The sequence below is a fragment of the Diabrotica virgifera genome, chromosome 7 (genome assembly GCF_917563875.1).
Source record: "Diabrotica virgifera virgifera chromosome 7, PGI_DIABVI_V3a".
In the NCBI taxonomy this organism is placed as follows: Eukaryota; Metazoa; Arthropoda; class Insecta; order Coleoptera; family Chrysomelidae; genus Diabrotica; species Diabrotica virgifera.
In genome coordinates, this window is record NC_065449.1 from 28724963 (window position 1) to 28745647 (window position 20685).

Below are 20685 nucleotides of genomic sequence, written 5' to 3' on the forward strand. Positions count from 1 at the left end.
ATTTCTGCTCGGAATATTTTTTCGATAAAATACTTACTTTTTGAGTTATTTGCGAAAAACCGTCTAACAACGTGGTTCTTTTGTTGAAAAATGAACATATTAACTCGCAAATAACTCGAAAAGTATTGACTTAGTGAAAAAACTTTATAGAACAAAAGTTGCTTAGAATTAGTCAGTTTATCCATTTCCGGACTTATTTTGGACCTATATTTTTTCACCCCCGAGAAGGGGTGAAAGTCACCCCCAGGGCAAAAGTACACATCGGTACTATATCACTTTTTTTCCTTAACTTATTAGCTATGTGAATGCAAAATTTCATGTCAACCCAAGCGGTTGTTTAAAATTCACAGGTTTTGCAATATTTTACCGTGAGTTAATGATCTAGTAAATCTATTTGTAGGGGTAATTTATAAGGGTTGAAAATATTAAATACTTAATAAACTAAATTGCAAACATAAAATAAAGTTTAGATCACTACAAAATACATCATTACCTAATTTAAAGGTTACAAAATATTTTTTATACAAATTCTTATTTAGAGGGTAGTTTTAAAATGGAAAATAGTTATAAACTATAAAATGTATTTCAATATGAGAAACAATCAAATATTTAACATACTATTTAACGTACCTACACATAATTTAGATTTAAATAACGCTTATATCGGCTGTTTTTAATTTTTGATAAAAAAGGTTAGTTTTCACCCCTTAAAAATAAAAAGCACACATTGTAGTCATATCACTTTTGAAGAGAAGGATAAGATGAGCTTATTTGCAAAATTTCTTCTAAATCGGAGCGGTTCTTTAGAATTTAGAGGTCTTGAAATATTTTACCGTTAACGAACGTACTATACAGGTTGTAACAAAAATACAGGTCATAAATTTAATCGCGTATTTTGGGACCAAAAATAGTTCGATTGAACCTAACTTACCTTAGTACAAATGTGCACGGAAAAAAAGTTACAGCCCTTTGAAGTTACAAAATGAAAATCGATTTTTTCCAATATATCGAAAACTATTAGAGATTTTTTATTAAAAATGGACATGTGGTATTGCTATGACAGTATTATTTTAAGAAAAAATTATAATGAAATTTGAACACCCCATAAAAATTTTATGGGGGTTTGTTTCCTTTAAACCCCCCAAACTTTTGTGTACGTTTCAATTTAATTATTATTGTAGCGCCATTAGTTAAACACAAGTTTTTAAAAACTTTTTTGTCTCTTAGTACTTTTTCCAGAAGTCAGTTTTTACCGAGATATTTGAATATTTGTCAAATCCACCACATATTTGTATATGGTAAAGTACGATTATGGAGACTTGGTAATAATATGAAAATTTATTTATGATTTACATTTTTAGGTATATTTTGAACCATATTAAAAAAGAAGCCACATCTCGATAAAAGATGCTTTATCAAAAAAATACAAAGAGGCAAAAAAGTTTTAAAAACACTGTGTTTAACTAATGGTACCGCAGTAATAGTTTAATTGGAACGTATACAAACATTTGGGGGGTTTAAAGGAACAAAACCCTCATAAAATTTTTATGTAAACATATTAAAAAAGAAGCCGCAACTCGATAAAAACTGCCTTATCGAAAAAATAATAAGAGGCAAAAAAGTTTGAAAAATATTTAGTTTAACTAATGGCACCAGAATAATGATTTATTTGAAACGGACACAAAAGTTTGGGGGGGTTTAAGGGAACAAAACCCCCATAAAATTTTTATGGGGTGCACAAATTTCACTATAATTTTTCTTTAAGATGTTCTTGCCATAAGAATGCCACATGTCCATTTTCAACAAAAAATCTTTAATAGTTTTCGACATATTCGAAAAAATCGATTTTCATTTTGTAACTTCAAAGGGCTGTAACTTTTTTTGTGTGCATATTTGTACTAAGGTAAGTTAGGTTCATTCGAACTATTTTTAGTCCCAGAATATGTGGTTTAATTTATGACCTGTATTTTTGTTACACCCTGTATATTTGATATGCTATCAATAAAAAATAATCTTACAAAAGGGAAGGTTTCCAAAGATTGTTGTATACCCCAGTTTATCTGTGAACAAATCATCGATTTCACATTTGTAAAAGATCTTCTATTAGGTCGGTTCTTATACTATCTATTTATAAATATATAAAATATAATATTAATAATTAAAAATTAATACTTCAAATGTGTTCATGCAAATTAAAATATGAAACGAGTGCGATTAAATTCCATTCTAAAACAAACGTAGATCCGAAAGGTGGTATTTTACGAGTAAAGTGAATTCACAATTAAAGTAACTGGCTTATGCAGAATTTAAGAGTATCTCGCTGATAAAGTCGCAGCCATAAAGGGATTTGCCTCTTAAGCAATTTTATATTTTATTTGGTATTTACTTAATTAAACATTTGTTCATTATAACTGTATAGACTGGTTTGACGTTGGAATGTGCTGTTTGAGATATTACAAAAAGTTTTCCATCTAGGGATTTATAGATTTTTCGCATATCTCAAAATTTAAGACGTGTACGACCTCATGTGCTCGAATAAAGTTTTTTTCTTAAAATAAACCCAAGAATCGTCCACTTAAATATTTTATCTTACTTTTGAAACGTTCTGTATATAAAGATTACCTTTTATTTTTTATTAATTTATTATTTATTTTATTATATTATATTATTTATTATTTATTATATTTAGATTACCTTTTATTTATTTTATTGCCTTGTATCTCAAAATTTAAGACGTTTTGGACATACGTTCATATAATATTTTTTCGTAAAATAAACCAAAGAATCGAAACCTTAAGTAAATGTAAAAACCTTACTTCTGAAACAACCTGTATATTTACCAAAATATGTTTAACTGTTTATGAATTTGTGAGTTTTATTGCTAAAAAGTATGTTAAAGTTATTAGAAATAGAAGAAATTATATTGTTTCTCTAGTTTTTCACAAAACTTATTAATTTCCACGGCCGCCGGCCGGTCGCATTTTCTTCGTTGAGACTTAAACTCATGATTAATGAAAAAAATTCCAATCATTATGGGAAAGTAGTATGTTTATGAGTATTTTGACATTACGCTTGAATGATAATATTTGATCTGATAATATTGGTAGAGGAGCCCAAGCGGGGATTTTTGCAGTTACTCGAGCGCGTCTGACTATCATATGGGGAGAAACCTGGTGCCCTGCAGATGTACAGCTGGTTCCTAAAAAAAGTTTACGACTCTTAGTAAGATTTGATCATTTTGAGCAGTGTATTAAATACCGACCAATCAAATTCTGAGAGATTATATTATATTTATTATGACAGACAAATAATAAAATAAACAAACAAACAACAAACAGCTGATTACATATGTTAATTCATAATTGTAATAATTATTAAGGTCTAAATCTTGATATTATTTTGAATTCCTGCATTTTATGAAGAGTATATAAATGATAGTTTTTACATAAAATAGGGTTGTTGTTATTATTTTTAATATTATTATAGTCCAAGCTGTGGGTGAAAAATAGGTCAATTTCAGGATATAATTCAGGAATTTTTGAAACCAATCAGGTGTTGTAAAGGACGATGCCAGGAATAACTTATACTAAAATGTAACCAAAAATTTTGTGCGGTTTTTTATTTATGACAATTTTCATTTGTTAAATTTGCAATTTTTAAAGATTTTTAATTTTGCAGCTTAGGATATTCATTTTAGAGAAAAAGTTTTAAATAGAAAATTGTAGTAAATTAGAAAACTTACAATTTGAGCTATGGCAAGTTTAATTTCGTTAATACGTTATTGCAAAACAGCCGGCGAAAGGTCTAAAATGGCCGTTTTTTGCAATTGCGTTATTTATTGTAAAAATAACTTTGATGTATTTTTAAGGCTTTAAAATGAAGAACTTTCAATACTAAACATAAAAAAAATTTTAGTGCCCGATTTGTGAGCTTGTTGCTTAGATATTATAATTTGTTTATCCCAAGAGGTCAAATGTCCAAGGCTATAACTTTTTGAAAAAAAAATCGTACAGAGTTAATCCAAGATCCACTCTCCTTCTAAAGACTTATGTTTTCATATTCTGATGTAAATAAATGCGTATAACATTTTTCAACGTCTTATTTCGGGTTTGAAAATAAGGGGCCAAATTTCGTTATAAACATTTAGAACTGAAGCCGCCCCTGTACATCCTATGAGTTTCTAACTTGCAGATTATTGTTGCTGAACCAAAATAAAGATTCAAAACCAAATAAAAATATTCTACGACCAACTGAAGCCGAGATAATTGTTTTTATTTTCTTAAATCGTAGTGAATTTATTTATAACAATAAGAAATTATTTCAGTCATTGACTAAAGAAAGACTGATATTGTCTTAAAATAAAAATTATTTTGACCGAAAGTTACATTTAATTATTAAAAATGATTTTTAAAGTGTAATGAAGATTTATTTTTCGTTTCGACTGTGATTTATTGTGTCGGTTGCCCTTAGCAACTTATAATACATTGAATCACGGTTTTCGCTTTAAATTTTAAAGCACCGCTTGGATTGACATGAAATTTGGCAAACATATAGATAATATGTTAAAGAATAAAAATGATATTGGGCCTCTGTGTGCTTTTGTCCTAGGGTTGAGTTTCACCCCTTATAAGGGGTGAAAAAATATATGTTTAAAATAAGTTTGGAAATGGATAAAACGTCTAATTCTAAGCACCTTTTGTTCTATAGCATTTTTTCACCAAGTTAATAACTTTCGAGTTATTTTCGAGTAAATACCTTCATTTTTCAACAACAAAAAAAACACGTTTTTAGGCGGTTTTTGACAAATAACTCAAAAAGTAAGTATTTTATTGAAAAAAAGAGTTTTAACAAAAATATAGCAAATTAAAAATTGAAAAAAATGGTGTACACGTGAAATCTCTAGACCCAGTAGAAACAAAGTTCTAGCTAATGAAAAAGAGGTTCATATCCATCAAATTTCAAAGTGAATTATTTCAACGTGAAATAACCGAAAAATCATGTACTTTTTGGAGAAAAATCATTACAAATTTTTAAAGTGTTTAAAAAAATATGTATTTCTGTTTTAAATAAAAGTTTATAGCATAAAAAGTAAGCAAGTTACGCTGAAAATAAAGTTAATCTCTTTTTTTTTTGTCAAAAAACTCGGGAAAGTCACCCCCTAATTAGCATCAAAAATGAAATTAATCAATTTTACTTCAATGTTTCATCGGTTCAAAGTGCTTATTTTTGAAGGGGCAGTAGTTAAAAGGACTTGATTCAACTAGTCAATAATCACGAGTGTATGCAAATTTAGAACAGCCATATCTTAACAAATTTTTGCCTTCCAAAAAAAAGCAAAAAATCAAAAATATTCATAACAGCAAAAACTAAATTTGTTTACTCTTTGTGATTTTTGGTCACATTAATAAAGTTATTTAGACAAAAACTTTTTTTAATTAAAAATTAAAACAGATTTACTTTAAAACCAATTTTTTTTAAATAAGCCCTTTGAACCGATGTTATTTACAGATCATATAAATAATATATGAGCAAAGTAACTTGTGAAGCGGTAATGATTAATTTGATTTAAGATGCTAATTGGGAGTTGACTTTCGAGTTTTTTGACCAAAAAAAAAGAGATCAACTTTATTTTCAGAGTAACTTGCTTACTTTTGATGCTATAAACATTTTTTGAAAACAGATATACATATTTTTTAAATACTTTAAAAAATGATTTTTCTCCAAAAAGTGCATGATTTTTTGATTATTTCACGTTGAAATAATTCACTTTGAAATTTAACGGATATGAACCTATTTTTCATTAGCTAGAACTTTGTTTATACTGCGTCTAGAGATTTCATGCATACATAATTTTTTTCAATTTTTAATTTGCTATATTTTTGTTCAAACCCATTTTTTCAATCAAACACTTATTTTTTGAGTTATTTGTCAAAAACCGCCTAAAAACGTGTTTTTTTGTTGTTGAAAAATTAAGGTATTTATTCGAAAATAACTCGAAAGGTATTAAATAAACTTGGGGAAAAATGCTATAGAACGAAAAGTGCTTAGAATTAGACGTTTTATTCATTTCCGAACTTATTTTGAACATATATTTTTTCACCCCTCATAAGGCGTGAAACTCACCCCCAGGACAAAAGCACACAGAGGCCCAATATCATTTTTATTCTTTAACATGTTATCTATGCGTTTGCCAAATTTCATGTCAATCCAAGCGGTGCTTTAAAATTTAAAGCAAAAACCGTGATACAATGTATTATAAGTTGCTAGCCGTTGCTAAGGGCAACCGACACAATAAATCATAGTCGTAACGAAAAATAAATCTCCATTACACTTTAAAAATCAGTTTTAATAATTAGATGTAATTTTCGGTTAAAATAATTTTTATTTTAAGATAATATAAGTCTTTCTTTAGTCAATGACTGTGAAATAATTTCTTAATTGTTATAAATAAAGTCACTACGATTTAAGAAAACAAAAACAATTATCTCGGCTTCAGTTAGTCGTAGAAAATTTTTATTTAGTTTTGAATCTTTATTTTGTCTTCAGCAACAATAACCTGCAAGTTAGAAACTCATAGGATGTACAGGGGCGGCTTCAGTTCTAAATGTTTATAACGAAATTTGCCCCCTTATTTTCAAACCCGAAATAATAGGTTGAAAAATGTTATACGCATTTATTTACATCAGAATATGAAAATATAAGTCTTTAGAAGGAGAGTGGATCTTGGATTAACTCTGTACGACTTTTTTTCAAAAAGTTATAGCGTTGGACATTTGATCTCTTGGGATAAACAAATTATAATATCTAAACAACAAGTTCACCAATCGGGCAATACAAATTTTTTTTATGTTTAGTATTAAAAGATCTTCATTTTAAAGCCTTAAAAAATACATAAAAGTTATTTTTACAATAAATAAGGCAATTGTAAAAAACGGCCATTTTGGACCTTTCGCAGGCTGTTATGCAATAACGTATTAACGAAATTAAACTTGCCATAGCTCAAATTGTAGGTTTTTAATTTACTATAATTTTCTATTTAAAAGTTTTTCTCTAAAATGAATATCCTAAGCTGCAAAATTAAAAATCTTTAAAAATTGTAAATTTAACAAATAAAAATCGTTATAAATAAAAAAACCGCACAAAATTTTTGGTTACATTTTAGTATAAGTTATTTCTGGCATCATCCTTTACAACACCTGATAGGTTTCAAAAATTCCTGAATTATATCACGTTTTTTCACCAACAGCCTGGGGTATTAAGGAATAAAACAAACGACTTAACTCAACAATATATTAAAGTAAGAACTGTTTTAAAACTGATGTTCTGCTTACAGTGCTTACGTTAAAATGGCAGATAGTGACCAAACATTTTCTAATTTCGTTACAATTCTTGCTTTTAGTTCTCTGCTAGCATGTGGAGCCATTTTTTGAGGTTGAATAAAATAAGCAAGAATAAGTTATCTGACAAATATTAAGATTTGGCAGTGACAGTATGTAAATAACAAATTTTATCCTTCAAAATACACTGCTCAATTTTCTACAAAATACGCTTTAAGAGTCGTATCAGTTTTTTCAGGAACCAGCTGTACCTCTACCATATATTAGCTCTTAACACAGGGGAGTTCGTTAAGGGGGGCCCGAAAAAAATCTATCCTTAAAAATACTCGAAATTGTCAGATTAAGATAAGGTAAGTTAAGGACATGCAAAACAGTGTATATTTCAAAAATCTAACGATTTGAGCGGGGCGTAAGGAAATGGGCGAGTTAAAAAGTTTCACAAAAAAAAGCGAATAATTCGCGAAATGAACGTTAGATCGAAAAACTAAAAAATAAGTGTTCAATATTTTTCACAAAACTATCGAATGATACCAAACATGACCCCCCAGGGAGAAAATGGGGGGTAAATTTTAAAATTTTAAATACAAATCCCGCGATATTTCGCAAAATAAACATCTGATCGAAAAACTGCAAAATACACTTAATCAATATTTTTGAAAAATCTATCGAATGGTACCAAACACGACCCCCACGGAGGTGGTGTGATGATTACTTTAAAATCTTAAAAAGAAGCCCCAAATTTTTATTCCAGATTTGAATTCTTTACATAAAAATAAGCAACTTTTATTCGAAACATTTTTTCGAATTATGGATAAATGGCGCTATAATCTAAAAAACGATTGTTGGAAATGGAAAATTAAATTAAAAATGGAAAGTCCCCACTAAAATGGAAAACTTTACTTAACTTTTTTTTGGTTTTAGGACCTACTCTTCACAACCCAATAGGTCCCCAAAGCGCTCGAGTGACTGCACATTTAGCATACTTCGCTCCCCTACTATATGTACCTACAGTTGACTTGGCTATAAGCCGGTCCAGGCAGCTTGAGTAACTGTGATAATTATATAACAATGAGTATTTACAAGGCATTATTCAGTTTTACATCTGTTATTAAAATAACTTTTATAATGAGACACTATATTTATGGATACAGTATACCATCACTAACGGGTTATACCCTTTTTCTCCTTCTCGGTATATGCTATCTATAAAATGGATAATAAATTTTGGGTCTTCATTATTTATAATATGTCCAAGATTCAGCTCTTTTTGTTAACAAACAATAGCATATGATTTAAAAAAAAATTGCCATCTTGGTTTTTAAATAAAAATTTTGATAAAATATTGAAGCCCCAAAGAATCGACTGCGATCTGCTAAATACCTCTAAAGTCACTTTTCGGCAATTACAGTTGTTTATATTTCAACATATAGTTTTGGGCAAATACAACTATGTATTTGGTCGATCTAGCTGAGAGTTAGCATTAGCATTCAATAACTCATTAATTACCATAATTAAATGCCAAATAGTTATATTACATGTCGTTATGCAAAAAAAAGTTGTTAACATTTATAAATTACTATAAAAATAAGGGTTTTTTGCAATTCTCTCGGTCAATTAGTTAAGTATTTTAATTTAGAAATTACACATACTGACAATGATAATGAAGTATAAATTAAACATTAAACACAATGTTACATATTTATGTTACATATATACAATGTTACACATTACAATACTTACCCATGATACAAAATTTAAGGAAATTTACAGAAATAATACAGTATTAGAGAACCTTGTAGAGTAAATATTTGTAAATATTTGTGAATAAACCTTGTAAATATTTCTGAAGTTCAATCATGCAAGTAAATAATTCAAATTTTTGATTTTTGTACAAAATATGTAAATTTATATATTAAAAAAGTTACTTACATGACCATAGAAGAATTTTTCATTATTCGGCCACATGGTCCAAATTGTTGAACAGGTGATGGTGCGTTCAAAGATCTGGTTCTCCTGAAATAAAAATAGTTGGTTAAAAATACATCAGTATTAGTAAAAAAACGGTTATATTTACATGACCAAATGGCAAGATATGGTCATCACTATAGATGGAGAAAGATTAAATCATAATATGAATTATCGCTTATTAGAGCTCTGTTTGAAAGAGCGGGACTAAACATAAACTTTGAGAAAACTAAACTTTTGACAAATCTCGTAATGAGCGGAAATATCACTATTTGATAGTAATACCACACAAAAACACACACTTACAAATATCTGAGAAATAAAATCAACCAAGCAGAGACAATCAAAGATTAGGCTCTTCTTCCATTTCTTCAGTGGTTTGGTGAACAAGATCTTTGCGTTGATCATCTTTATATAGATCCCGCCAATATAATCTCCATGTTTCTGTCTATTTTCTCTGTTGGTTCTCAGGGTGTGATCTTCAATAAGCAAAGTCCTGGCTTTTAAGTCTCTTGTTATATGTATATCTAATTTTTCTAAATAGATTTCTCGGATAAACAACTGCTTTAGTTTATAACAATTTTCTGCCAATATAGAACAGTAGTTTTCAGTATTTTATTTATAAATTGAAGTACGATGTATTATCAATTTAAAATCAATTCCAAATATTTTTAATTTAGCTAAAAAAAACTAGCCTGTGCTAGTTGGAGATTTTCGTGAAAATTTTTCTATAAATAAAAATTCGGTTGAAGTGATATTGAAAACGCCTAATATTTATTTTAACATGTTTGCAAATATAGTGATTCATGCAGGTTCCCTACTTTTATTTTAGGAATACTATTCACACTAGAAACTAAGTTCTGGGATTATAATCAATAATAAATCACTTGTTTATATCTTTTTTTTTTCGGAAATGTTTTGATACAGACATCAGATTGACGTGGGCAGCAGTTGGAAAGAAAGTTAAGATGGATACTAAAAAGCACAAAGATACCTAAGGATACTCACAACATACCTAAAAACCCGTGTATTTGATGAGTGCAACCTTCCTGTTCTGACGTATGGCTCAGAAACATGCACATTAACAAAGGCGAACGTAAACAAAATAGAAATAGACAGAAAATCAAACAAATGGATCAGAGAGAAAATAAAAGTAAAAAATGTAGCAGAACATATAACAGGGTTAAAGTGGAGATTTGCCACACACGCAACGGCCACCACGCGAGACAGGAATATTAAAAATAAAATGCTGAAATACAAAACTGGAGACCGTGGACAGGAAGAAGAGGAAAAGGAAGACCTCAGATGCTATGGAATGACGATATTGTAAAATCTGCAAGAACTTACTGGCACTCCCGGTGCTAGTGTATCAGGTGCCCGCCAGCAAACTACTACATGTGCTCTTCGGTTTTTTTAAATTAGAATTTTGTATAACACCAGCAAAAAAACTCATTTTGGCACACCCCAAACAGGGGCGTCCGCCTGTGGTGCATTCCCTGAAGGCACGTTATCGCTGGCCCTACTCACTGGAAAAGCGCAGCCAAGGACAGACAAATATGGAAAGATTTATGGAAGGCCTATGGTAAAAGTTGATCTTAATCCAATTTGTCCTAATTATATTCCGAATATCATTCACTCATCTCGGCGGTAGTCTTCTGACTCTTTGTTACATGTTGCATGTCGCCTCCGTTTTATCACGCTAACTGTCCATTGTCCATGTTTTGAAGCGTCTATATTCGATTCGTTGTTCTGTCTAAGGCTTTAATTTTAAAGTATTTTGTATTTCATCATTCATAACTTCGCATCAACAACTATCTAATGAGTTATTAGATAAGCGGCAAACACACGTTAGTAAAAGATTCTCCTGTTTTCGCACAGATATGCGAGTCAGATGTAATAAGTCACCCAAATATATTCATTGATCATTCTTGTAAAAATAGATGTTTTCTTAAAAATATTACCCCGAAGTTAACTAAATTTCATTGCTTCAACTACACACCTTAAAATCCCATGGCTCATAATAGAAAAAACAATGAAGGAAAGAAAAACCCAACGAGAAGAAAATGTTCGTGGTTATTAAAAGTAAGAGACTGGATGGGCATTGATACCCTTTGTATTGTATTACATTTAAATAATAGTACATTGTTTACCGGGTAGGAAAAGCTTAACATTCCTGGACGACTGTGAAGATTGCTAAGTCGAGGCGCAAGCCGAGACTTAGCAACACAGAGTCCAGGAATGTGGCTTTTCCTACGAGGTAAACATACTATTTTTCCGCAAATCGTTTAAAATTCGACAGATATTGATTGATTTAAAAAAAAACGCGATAATTTTATTCCCAAATAAATGGTGCTTTGAAATTCCTAATAAAATTACTTGGGTTACTATGGAAACGTATTGAGGTTGAATTGTCAAACTTGACGCTTATAAATTTAATTGCTGGTGTTCTCGAAAGTAAAATGATAAGTGATGATGAAATTTCCATTCCTGGGACTCCTCCAGAGCTGGTTGAGGCAGTGAATACTGCTTCATTAGAATTATTGCCAAAGAAATCAAGAGAAAAGTACGAAAATGCATACAGACGTTTTATGGATTATCGCATGAGTAAAAATACGAGTTCTTTCTCAGAAAATGTTGTAATGGCATACTTCCTAGACCTTTGTTTAAAGATGAAATCTTCAACATTATGGACCAATTATTCAATGCTGAAGTCAACCCTTGCACTTAAACACAATGTAGATATATCTACATACTCAAAACTTCGTTCTTTATTGAAACGGCAAGCTCAAGGTTATAGGGCAAAGAAATCTAAGATTTTAACGAAGGAAGAAATTGAAAAATTTATCCAGGAAGCTCCAGATAAAGAAAATTTAATGATTAAGGTAATTTTCCGCAAATCGCCAGGAAATTTTGACATTCCTGTCAAAATTTCTTGAAGAAAAAGTCAGGACTTCCTTACTGTAAGGAAATGTCATTTCCTTACTGTAAGGAAATGATATTTCCGTACAGTTGTTAGTGTTCTACATAAATGATAGAAAACACATTGCTATTAAAACCTTGTAAATTACCTTAATCATTAAATTTTCTTTATCTGGAGCTTCCTGGATAAATTTTTCAATTTCTTCCTTCGTTAAAATCTTAGATTTCTTTGCCCTATAACCTTGAGCTTGCCGTTTCAATAAAGAACGAAGTTTTGAGTATGTAGATATATCTACATTGTGTTTAAGTGCAAGGGTTGACTTCAGCATTGAATAATTGGCCCATAATGTTGAAGATTTCATCTTTAAACAAAGGTCTAGGAAGTATGCCATTACAACATTTTCTGAGAAAGAACTCGTATTTTTACTCATGCGATAATCCATAAAACGTCTGTATGCATTTTCGTACTTTTCTCTTGATTTCTTTGGCAATAATTCTAATGAAGCAGTATTCACTGCCTCAACCAGCTCTGGAGGAGTCCCAGGAATGGAAATTTCATCATCACTTATCATTTTACTTTCGAGAACACCAGCAATTAAATTTATAAGCGTCAAGTTTGACAATTCAACCTCAATACGTTTCCATAGTAACCCAAGTAATTTTATTAGGAATTTCAAAGCACCATTTATTTGGGAATAAAATTATCGCGTTTTTTTTAAATCAATCAATATCTGTCGAATTTTAAACGATTTGCGGAAAAATAGTATGTTTACCTCGTAGGAAAAGCCACATTCCTGGACTCTGTGTTGCTAAGTCTCGGCTTGCGCCTCGACTTAGCAATCTTCACAGTCGTCCAGGAATGTTAAGCTTTTCCTACCCGGTAAACAATGTACTATTACAAGGTTTTAATAGCAATGTGTTTTCTATCATTTATGTAGAACACTAACAACTGTACGGAAATATCATTTCCTTACAGTAAGGAAATGACATTTCCTTACAGTAAGGAAGTCCTGACTTTTTCTTCAAGAAATTTTGACAGGAATGCCAAAATTACCTGGCGATTTGCGGAAAACACAATAATTAAACACAAATACACAGATTATGGATCTAATTTGTCTCTTTTCTCTTGCGTTTCTCTAGTTCTGTCCATATACGTATTTACTTATTTCGGCACAAAAGGCACTAAAATAACGACAACTATTAATAACTGTTGATCTAAAATATGTTAATCTAGCTATACATTTTGAAGAATAAATAAAAAACCTGTATCTAGATTTACACAGACATTAGTATACAATTATAAATTTTTTGTAATTCGACAATTTGTCCAAGTCTAAAACACCAAAAGCAACAAAGTTATAAAAGATAATATACAAATTATTTTTCTACCTGTGATACAAAATCGCATTAAGTTCTTGTTCTTCTATCAAAGACATACACCGCGATATGCCATTCGACGTCATTTTCCACTCAACATGAAAACAAGATTTTCCGATTATATTTTTAATTCACACGTTTGTACGGACGGAGATTCAAACACGACTGGTACAAAACCTTGTTTGATTCACGAGTTTTCCGACTCCAGAACGGCAAACAAAAGATAAAATTAACTTTATAAATACGTATGCTTAATTTTGTTTGTTTTAGACCTTACCGAAATATACACTGTGTCCGTAAAGTATGGAACAAATTCTTTTTTAGCTAAACAGAGCATTTTAAGAAATAATCCTGAAACACGTCGATTTTTGATTTTAATTTACGGTGTTTTAAAATAATATTCTAATATACAGGGTGAATTACTTTCGAGTAATGACGTCACCGTCATTTTTTTTTAAATGGAACACCCCCATTTTGTCTCAATTTTCGGATTACTCTAGCTGAGCTGATTCCAAAAATGTATCACATATTGATTCAAATTGGTACAGGGTGGACAAAAATACAATAGTTTTGTGTATGCTTAGTGTGACCAACTAGCCCGAAAAATCCGGGACATGGCCCGAATTACGAAGTCGTGTCCCGACGTCCCGGACCAGGCTTCCGGGCCATCCGAATTTTCAACGTTTTGGTAAAATTCTATTTTGAAATTTTGAATATTCTTCTAAGAATTCATATCAAACTGAATTGGTAGGACGAAAAAAAGTCGACAATTTCGAGAGTGTAATATTAAGATCAATACTCGGGGTGAGGCTTATAGATAAAAAAAAAATAAATGGATTAGAAACAAAACCAAAGTAAAAGACGCAGGAGAACATGCTGCCAAATTAAAATAGAGCTTCGCAGGACACAATGCCCGACTGAAGGATAAAAGATGGAATCATTGAATCATGAAATACAACAATGGAGACCGTGGTTAGGAAGAAGAAGCAAAGGAAGGCCACAAATGAGATGGGCTGATGACATAAAGAAGTTTGGAGGACACAACTAGAAACAAGTGGCGCAAAATAGACAACACTGGATTTAATTAGGGGAGGCCTATGTCCAAAGTTGGATTACTGAAAGCTGCAGAAGAATATTAATACCACATCCAAAACGCTGCAAATCGTGGTATTTGGTATTATAGTTCTGTAAAAACTCAAACTGTGAACTTTTTTTTTCGTTTCTGTATTTTAATTACCGTCATTATCATTACAACCAATTATTGTGGCTTAACCCCATTAAAAATATAATTGTCAACATAAAAATGTTTAATAAATATAACGATGATATTAGGAATGGCCCGATTTTCATTGAAAAGTCCCGGATTTCAGGTATTTTTTTCAGCCGTGTCCCGAATTTGACTAAATAGGAGTTGGTCACACTAGTATGCTCATATTATTAAAGTTTAATTAATTTTTGATATTAAATTAAAATATTCAACTAAACAATATCAAAAATTAATTAAAATTAAAATATAATTAAAATATCAAAAATAAAATAAGTATTTTTGAAAATATTGTTAATTTAACTAACGCGTTACTATATGAACACACACAAATCTATTGTATTTTTGTCCACCCTGTACCAATTTGAATCAACATGTGATACATTTTTGGAATCAGCTCAGCTAGAGTAATCCGAAAATTGAGACAAAATGGGGGTGTTCCATTAAAAAAAAATGACGGTGACGTCATTACTCGAAAGTAATTCACCCTGTATATTAGAATATTGTTTTAAAATACGGTAAATTAAAATGAAAAATCGACGTGTTTCAGGATTATTTCTTAAAATGCTCTGTTTAGCTAAAAAAGAATTTGTTCCATACTTTACGGACACAGTGTACAAATGTATTATAACTGGTTTTGTGTACGGTGCACTTAAATAAGTGTTAATTAATGTTAAGAGTGTTGAATAATATTTGCTTGCGCGTGCGATTTTTGATCTTAACATTCGCAAATTTACCTACTTCAACGTACAAAAATGTACATATTTGATTAATGAGATAATATTAGTTTGATTGGCTTTAAATAGGCCAAAGAGTCGTGGTCTCTAGAGTCGCAGAATAGACAAAGCATGGGACGATATGGGCTTACCTAAGCTTTTTTATGTATTTTGACCCGTAGAACACGAATGTTTTGGGTAACAGTTTGTCCGGCTGTCGATAAGATTGTTTATAAACAAAGAACTTGAGGAATTATATAACAGCGATTTTTCGCAAAACAAAACATTATTTTGTATTTTTTGGGTAATTCTAAGCAAAAAATGTTGTTACAAGTTTTTTCGTAGGATGAATAGTTTTCGAGATAAACGCGGTTGAACTTTCAAAAAATCGAAAAATTGCAATTTTGAATCCGAATAACTTTTGATTAAAAAATAAAATAGCAATTCTGCTTACCGCATTTGAAAGTTCAAGTCAAATTATACCGGTTTTGATTATTTGCATTGCTAAAATAAATTTTTGAAGTTATACTTCTTTAGGCGCGATTGAGAGTCAAATTTCATAATACTGCGCGCATGCGCACACAAACAGTATGGCGTTTAGTTGCTGAATATTTCAAGTTATGTATAAATATATCAGTGCAAGAAAAGGTGTGAAAAGAATATACAGTTGAGTCCGCTAGTCTTTACCCGTGCGTCATCATTTAAAGTATACGAAATAAGTCGGAAATTTACTAAACGCAACGGCACGTGGACATTATTCCGATCACGGGTTATAGTATAAAATTTGACGTTATCAAATAAATAGAATGTCAAATTTAAGTTTTGCTTTAAAATTTTGGTGCATAATTACAGCTACATTTGAAGTAGCTTATTAAATTATTTTATTATCATTGATTAATAAATAAATAAACAATTTATAAAAAAATTCGATAACATATTTTCTTTTTGTTATTTTATTCACTTTGGCGGAACCTTAAACACAAGCATTCAACTGTGTCAACAATGAGGTTAGCTTTGTACGTTGTCAAAATTTATCGTAAAATAACATAAACTTATTACAAAATTTCTAACTCCAATATAAAATTAGTTGTGAAAACAACTGTTTGTATACTATAAAAAAACTTCAAAATGCAAAAATTCAACAAAATAACAGCAAAAAAATTCAACAAACTGACAGCCACAAAAGTAAACAAACCAAAACGTCAGAAATTGTACTTAAAATATGTGAACACATCCCCAATCGTCTTTCTTTGTACCTATCTCTTTTCAATGCACTGAGTCTAAATCGTTCATAAAAATAACATGTGTCCTTACTTAATAACAGGCGGCAGCTGGTTTGTCATTAATTTCATGCGTGGAAGAGAATGATGCTAAATAAAAAGTATGTGTTTTATCTCGCCAGGTATTAATGACGCACGGGTAAAGACTCGCGGACTCAACTGTATTAGTGTTTTTAGTAAATATATATATATATTATAATTTTGTGTCTTTGGATTTGTCTTCCTCAGGAGTAAGATGAGTATTATTAAAACATTTTATTGTATATTTATTATACTGCACCTTGTCTATTTGTTACCGTGAATTGTCATTAGGTAGGTCCGAACCGATACAGACACAGTCCTCGTAGCGTATTTGGTATAGCATTCGGCCAGAGATCTAGAGGTATTAAGTTCGAGTCCGGAGCAATCCTATATTTTCTTTTTATTTTTTTGAAAGCGGTAAGCACAAAATTAGTTTGGTGTTTAAAAAAATTAAAACAAACTGTTTAAAGTTTATTTATTTTTAGGAAATCATATAATAGAAGTATAACTTCTTACGTGCGTACAAAGTACACACAAATTCTTTTTTTTTATTGTTAAACAAAGCTATAAACACATAGTGCTTGAGTGATGTTTTCAATGCATTTCTTATTTAAAATCGAACGAGTAGGCGCGCTACAAACAGGCAATTTCTACGTAGCACGCATTAAAACACATTAAAACACTATTTGTTTAAAGCTTTTTTGACAATAAAAAATTAATTTTTGCAAATTAACAATGCAAGTAATCAAAACCGATATCATTTGGCTTGAACTTTCAAATTCAGTAAGCAGAATTGCTATTTTATTTTTTAATCAAAAGTTATTCGGGTTCAAAAATTGCAATTTTTTCGATTTTTTGAAAGTTTAACCGCATTTATCACGAAAACTATGCATCCGACGAAAAAACTTGTAAGAATATTTTTTGCTTAGAATGACCCAAAAAATAAAAAAAATGTTTTGTTCTGCGAAAAATCGCTGTTATGTAATTCCTCAAGTTCTAGGTTTATAACAATCTTATCGACATCCGGATCAACTGTTACCCGAAAAATTCGTGTTCTACGGGTCAAAATACATCAAAAAAACTTGGGTAAGTCCATCTGAATTAAGGAGGCCGTTGTACCCCCCCTGGCAACAGGACTATTAGACTTTTATAAGCATGAATATTCGTGGGACCTAAATTATTCCAGGCCAGAGAAAAGCAAAAAGGGCCAGACCTTGAATAATTTCCTTCACATTCTTCTTCTTCCTCTTTATAAGAACCTCTGCCTGTTCATCGACCGATTGATACGTCTATGGAAGGTTGTAACTTCATCTTTTGCGCGGTCGTCCGATACTTCTACCGATTGGTGATTACATCTATCTTTTAGCCTTGCGACATCCAATATTGGACATAGGCCTCCCCTTCGCTCCTCCATCTTTCTCTATCCTGAGCCATGTGGATGCATTTTGAGCCAGTTTTGTGTTTCAGGTCATCTACCCATCTCATCTGTGGTCTCCCTCTCTTTCGTTTGTATGTCCATGGTCTCCACTCTGTAATAATTTTATTCCATCTTTCATCTTTTTGTCTAATAGTATGGCCGGCGAATTTCCATTTTAGTTTAGCTGTTTGACGAGTAGCATCCTTAACTTTTGTGACATTTCTTACCCAGGAATTCCTTTTTCTATCTGACAGTCTTATGTTGATCATTTGTCTTTCCATTTGTGTTTTTGCAATTCTGTCCATATTCGCTTTTGTGAACGTCCATGTGTGACATCCATATGTAAGGACCGGAAGAATACATTGGTCGTAGAGTTTCGTTTTCAGATATTGAGGGTATTTTTTATTCTTCAATATAAAGCTGAGCTTACCAAACGAGGCCCACGCTAACTTAGTTCGTCTCTTTATTTCTGCTGTTTGGTTGTCTCTATTCAACTTTATTATTTGTCCCAAGTATATGTATTCATTCACTTCTTCTATTTGGTTTTGTTTAACTACGATTCTTACGATTGGTGATTATCTCTTGCTATTTTGACCACACGGGTCTCCCCCGTATTTTTACTTCTTTCCCATTCTGTCCTCTCTTCATTTGTTGGCACTTTTGATGATTTCACTATATTCTATATTCATTATATTCTAGTAATTTCTCAGTAATTTGCTTTATGACGAATATGGCATATGTGCACGATCTTCCAGTACAAAAACTCTGGCTGTTTTTTATTTCCTTTTTTGAATAGTAGAATTAGTTCGCTAGTTCTCTATTATTCCAGTATTTTATTGTGTTTTAAAATTTTATTATTGAATGTTATTAATTGAACCGCTCAGAGGGAAAATGGTATAACTCAAAAACATTTGTTGGTGAAATGATATTCTTCTGCTGAATAAAAATGGTATACATTTTTATTTTATAGTCGTATTACTCCGTAGAGTAACTAGGTGCATTTTTCCGTTGGAACTTTACCAGCTGCAGACGGGGGATGTGAATTGCATAGTGTAGAATTCCTTCCCTCTCGTCTTCACTGCAGCATCCATTTGACTTGCAAAATGTAGAAGTCTTGGAGGTGTCACCAGGAAAGTGTACCAATAAGTTTTCAATTTAAAAATCTTTTAGTAATATTTTTAATATTTTCAATATTAATAATTTACTATTAGGATTGAAAACTACTTCGTCTTTCAATGCCAGATGGCGCTAGTCACCTACTATCATCACTTCAGTTGCGATGGGTGGGAAAAGCTCTCGATGCGAATCAGTTAAAATATGAAGAACAGTGCCAAAGTTCTTTCCGATGAGGCTCCAATAAGAGCCGAAAATCGCGATTCAAGGGACTGGACTGCACTCCGTATTCTAATTGAAAAGTAAGATTGTTTTGCCTTCGCATTGCAACTGAATAAAAATGAAAAAAAAAAAATGGTCTGTGCCCATTGAATTGGCAAGTACACCTGGTTCCAAAAAAAACTGATACGACTCTTGAAGCGTATTTTGTAGAAAATTGAGCAGTGTATTTTGAAGGATAAATACTTAATATTTACATACTGTCAATGTCACTGCCAAATCTTAAAATTTGTCAGATAGCTTATTCTGTTCCACGGTTATTAGACTTTATTATTAATCTTTATTATTAATACTTTCTCCGCAACTGAGAGTATCTTATCAACTGTATTGTTTTTAAACAATAGATGATAAAATAAAAATATTGACAGTTCAAAAATGTGAACATTATTGCATTGTGTGTGGCCTAAGTTTGGGCTGAAAACTGAAATGTATTACATTTTTACAAAATTTTGGAATATGTTTAATTACGTAGACCAATTTTAACAGTTGTTTTCAATACAGATTTCAATCCTCTACAAATAGTTTCTAATGTCTTTTGATGTCAAATAATTAGGGAAGCTGGAATTTAACAGTTTAGAATTTTACATTGAGTTAATGCAAAATTGTGACGCATGTCAAAATTCTCAATGTATTTTAATTGTATTCATTTTCTTCGAATCCTGAGAAAACTAATAAATATTTTTGAAAAATTTAAACTCAGAATGAAAGACTACATTATTACCGAGGGCTGAAAGTCCCTGAAAACTTCTATAATATTTATTTTAATAAGTTACAGGGCTGAATTGAATATTAATTTGTTTTGTTGTATAATCCACGTTTACAATAATTATGTGATCTATTTGATGTAAAAACTATCATTTAGATAGTTAATATAAAAGTTAAGATAGATTTAAAATAATATAAACATTTAGACCTTAATAATTAGTACAATTTATGAATTAATATAATATGTAATCAGTTGTTTGTTGTTTGTTTTTTTTATTATTTGTGTGCCATA

General features: G+C 30.8%; 1 protein-coding gene across 6 annotated transcripts in view; it reads right to left on the reverse strand.

The window, feature by feature from the left end:
* LOC114330604 (NAD kinase) overlaps positions 1-20685 on the reverse strand; it is a 214517-nt gene that overhangs the window by 155597 nt on the left and 38235 nt on the right. For 5 of the 6 annotated variants that reach the window (XR_007699462.1, XM_028280004.2, XM_028280002.2 and 2 more), the window contains exon 2: positions 9267-9350. Coding sequence is in view for 5 of the 6 variants with exons in the window: in XM_028280004.2 (XP_028135805.1) it covers positions 9267-9350 (84 nt within the window). In the remaining variant the exon portion in view is untranslated. Of the gene's footprint in view, positions 1-9266; positions 9351-13610; positions 13769-20685 lie in introns of those variants that run through there. The other variant, XM_028280005.2, reaches the window with a different exon arrangement.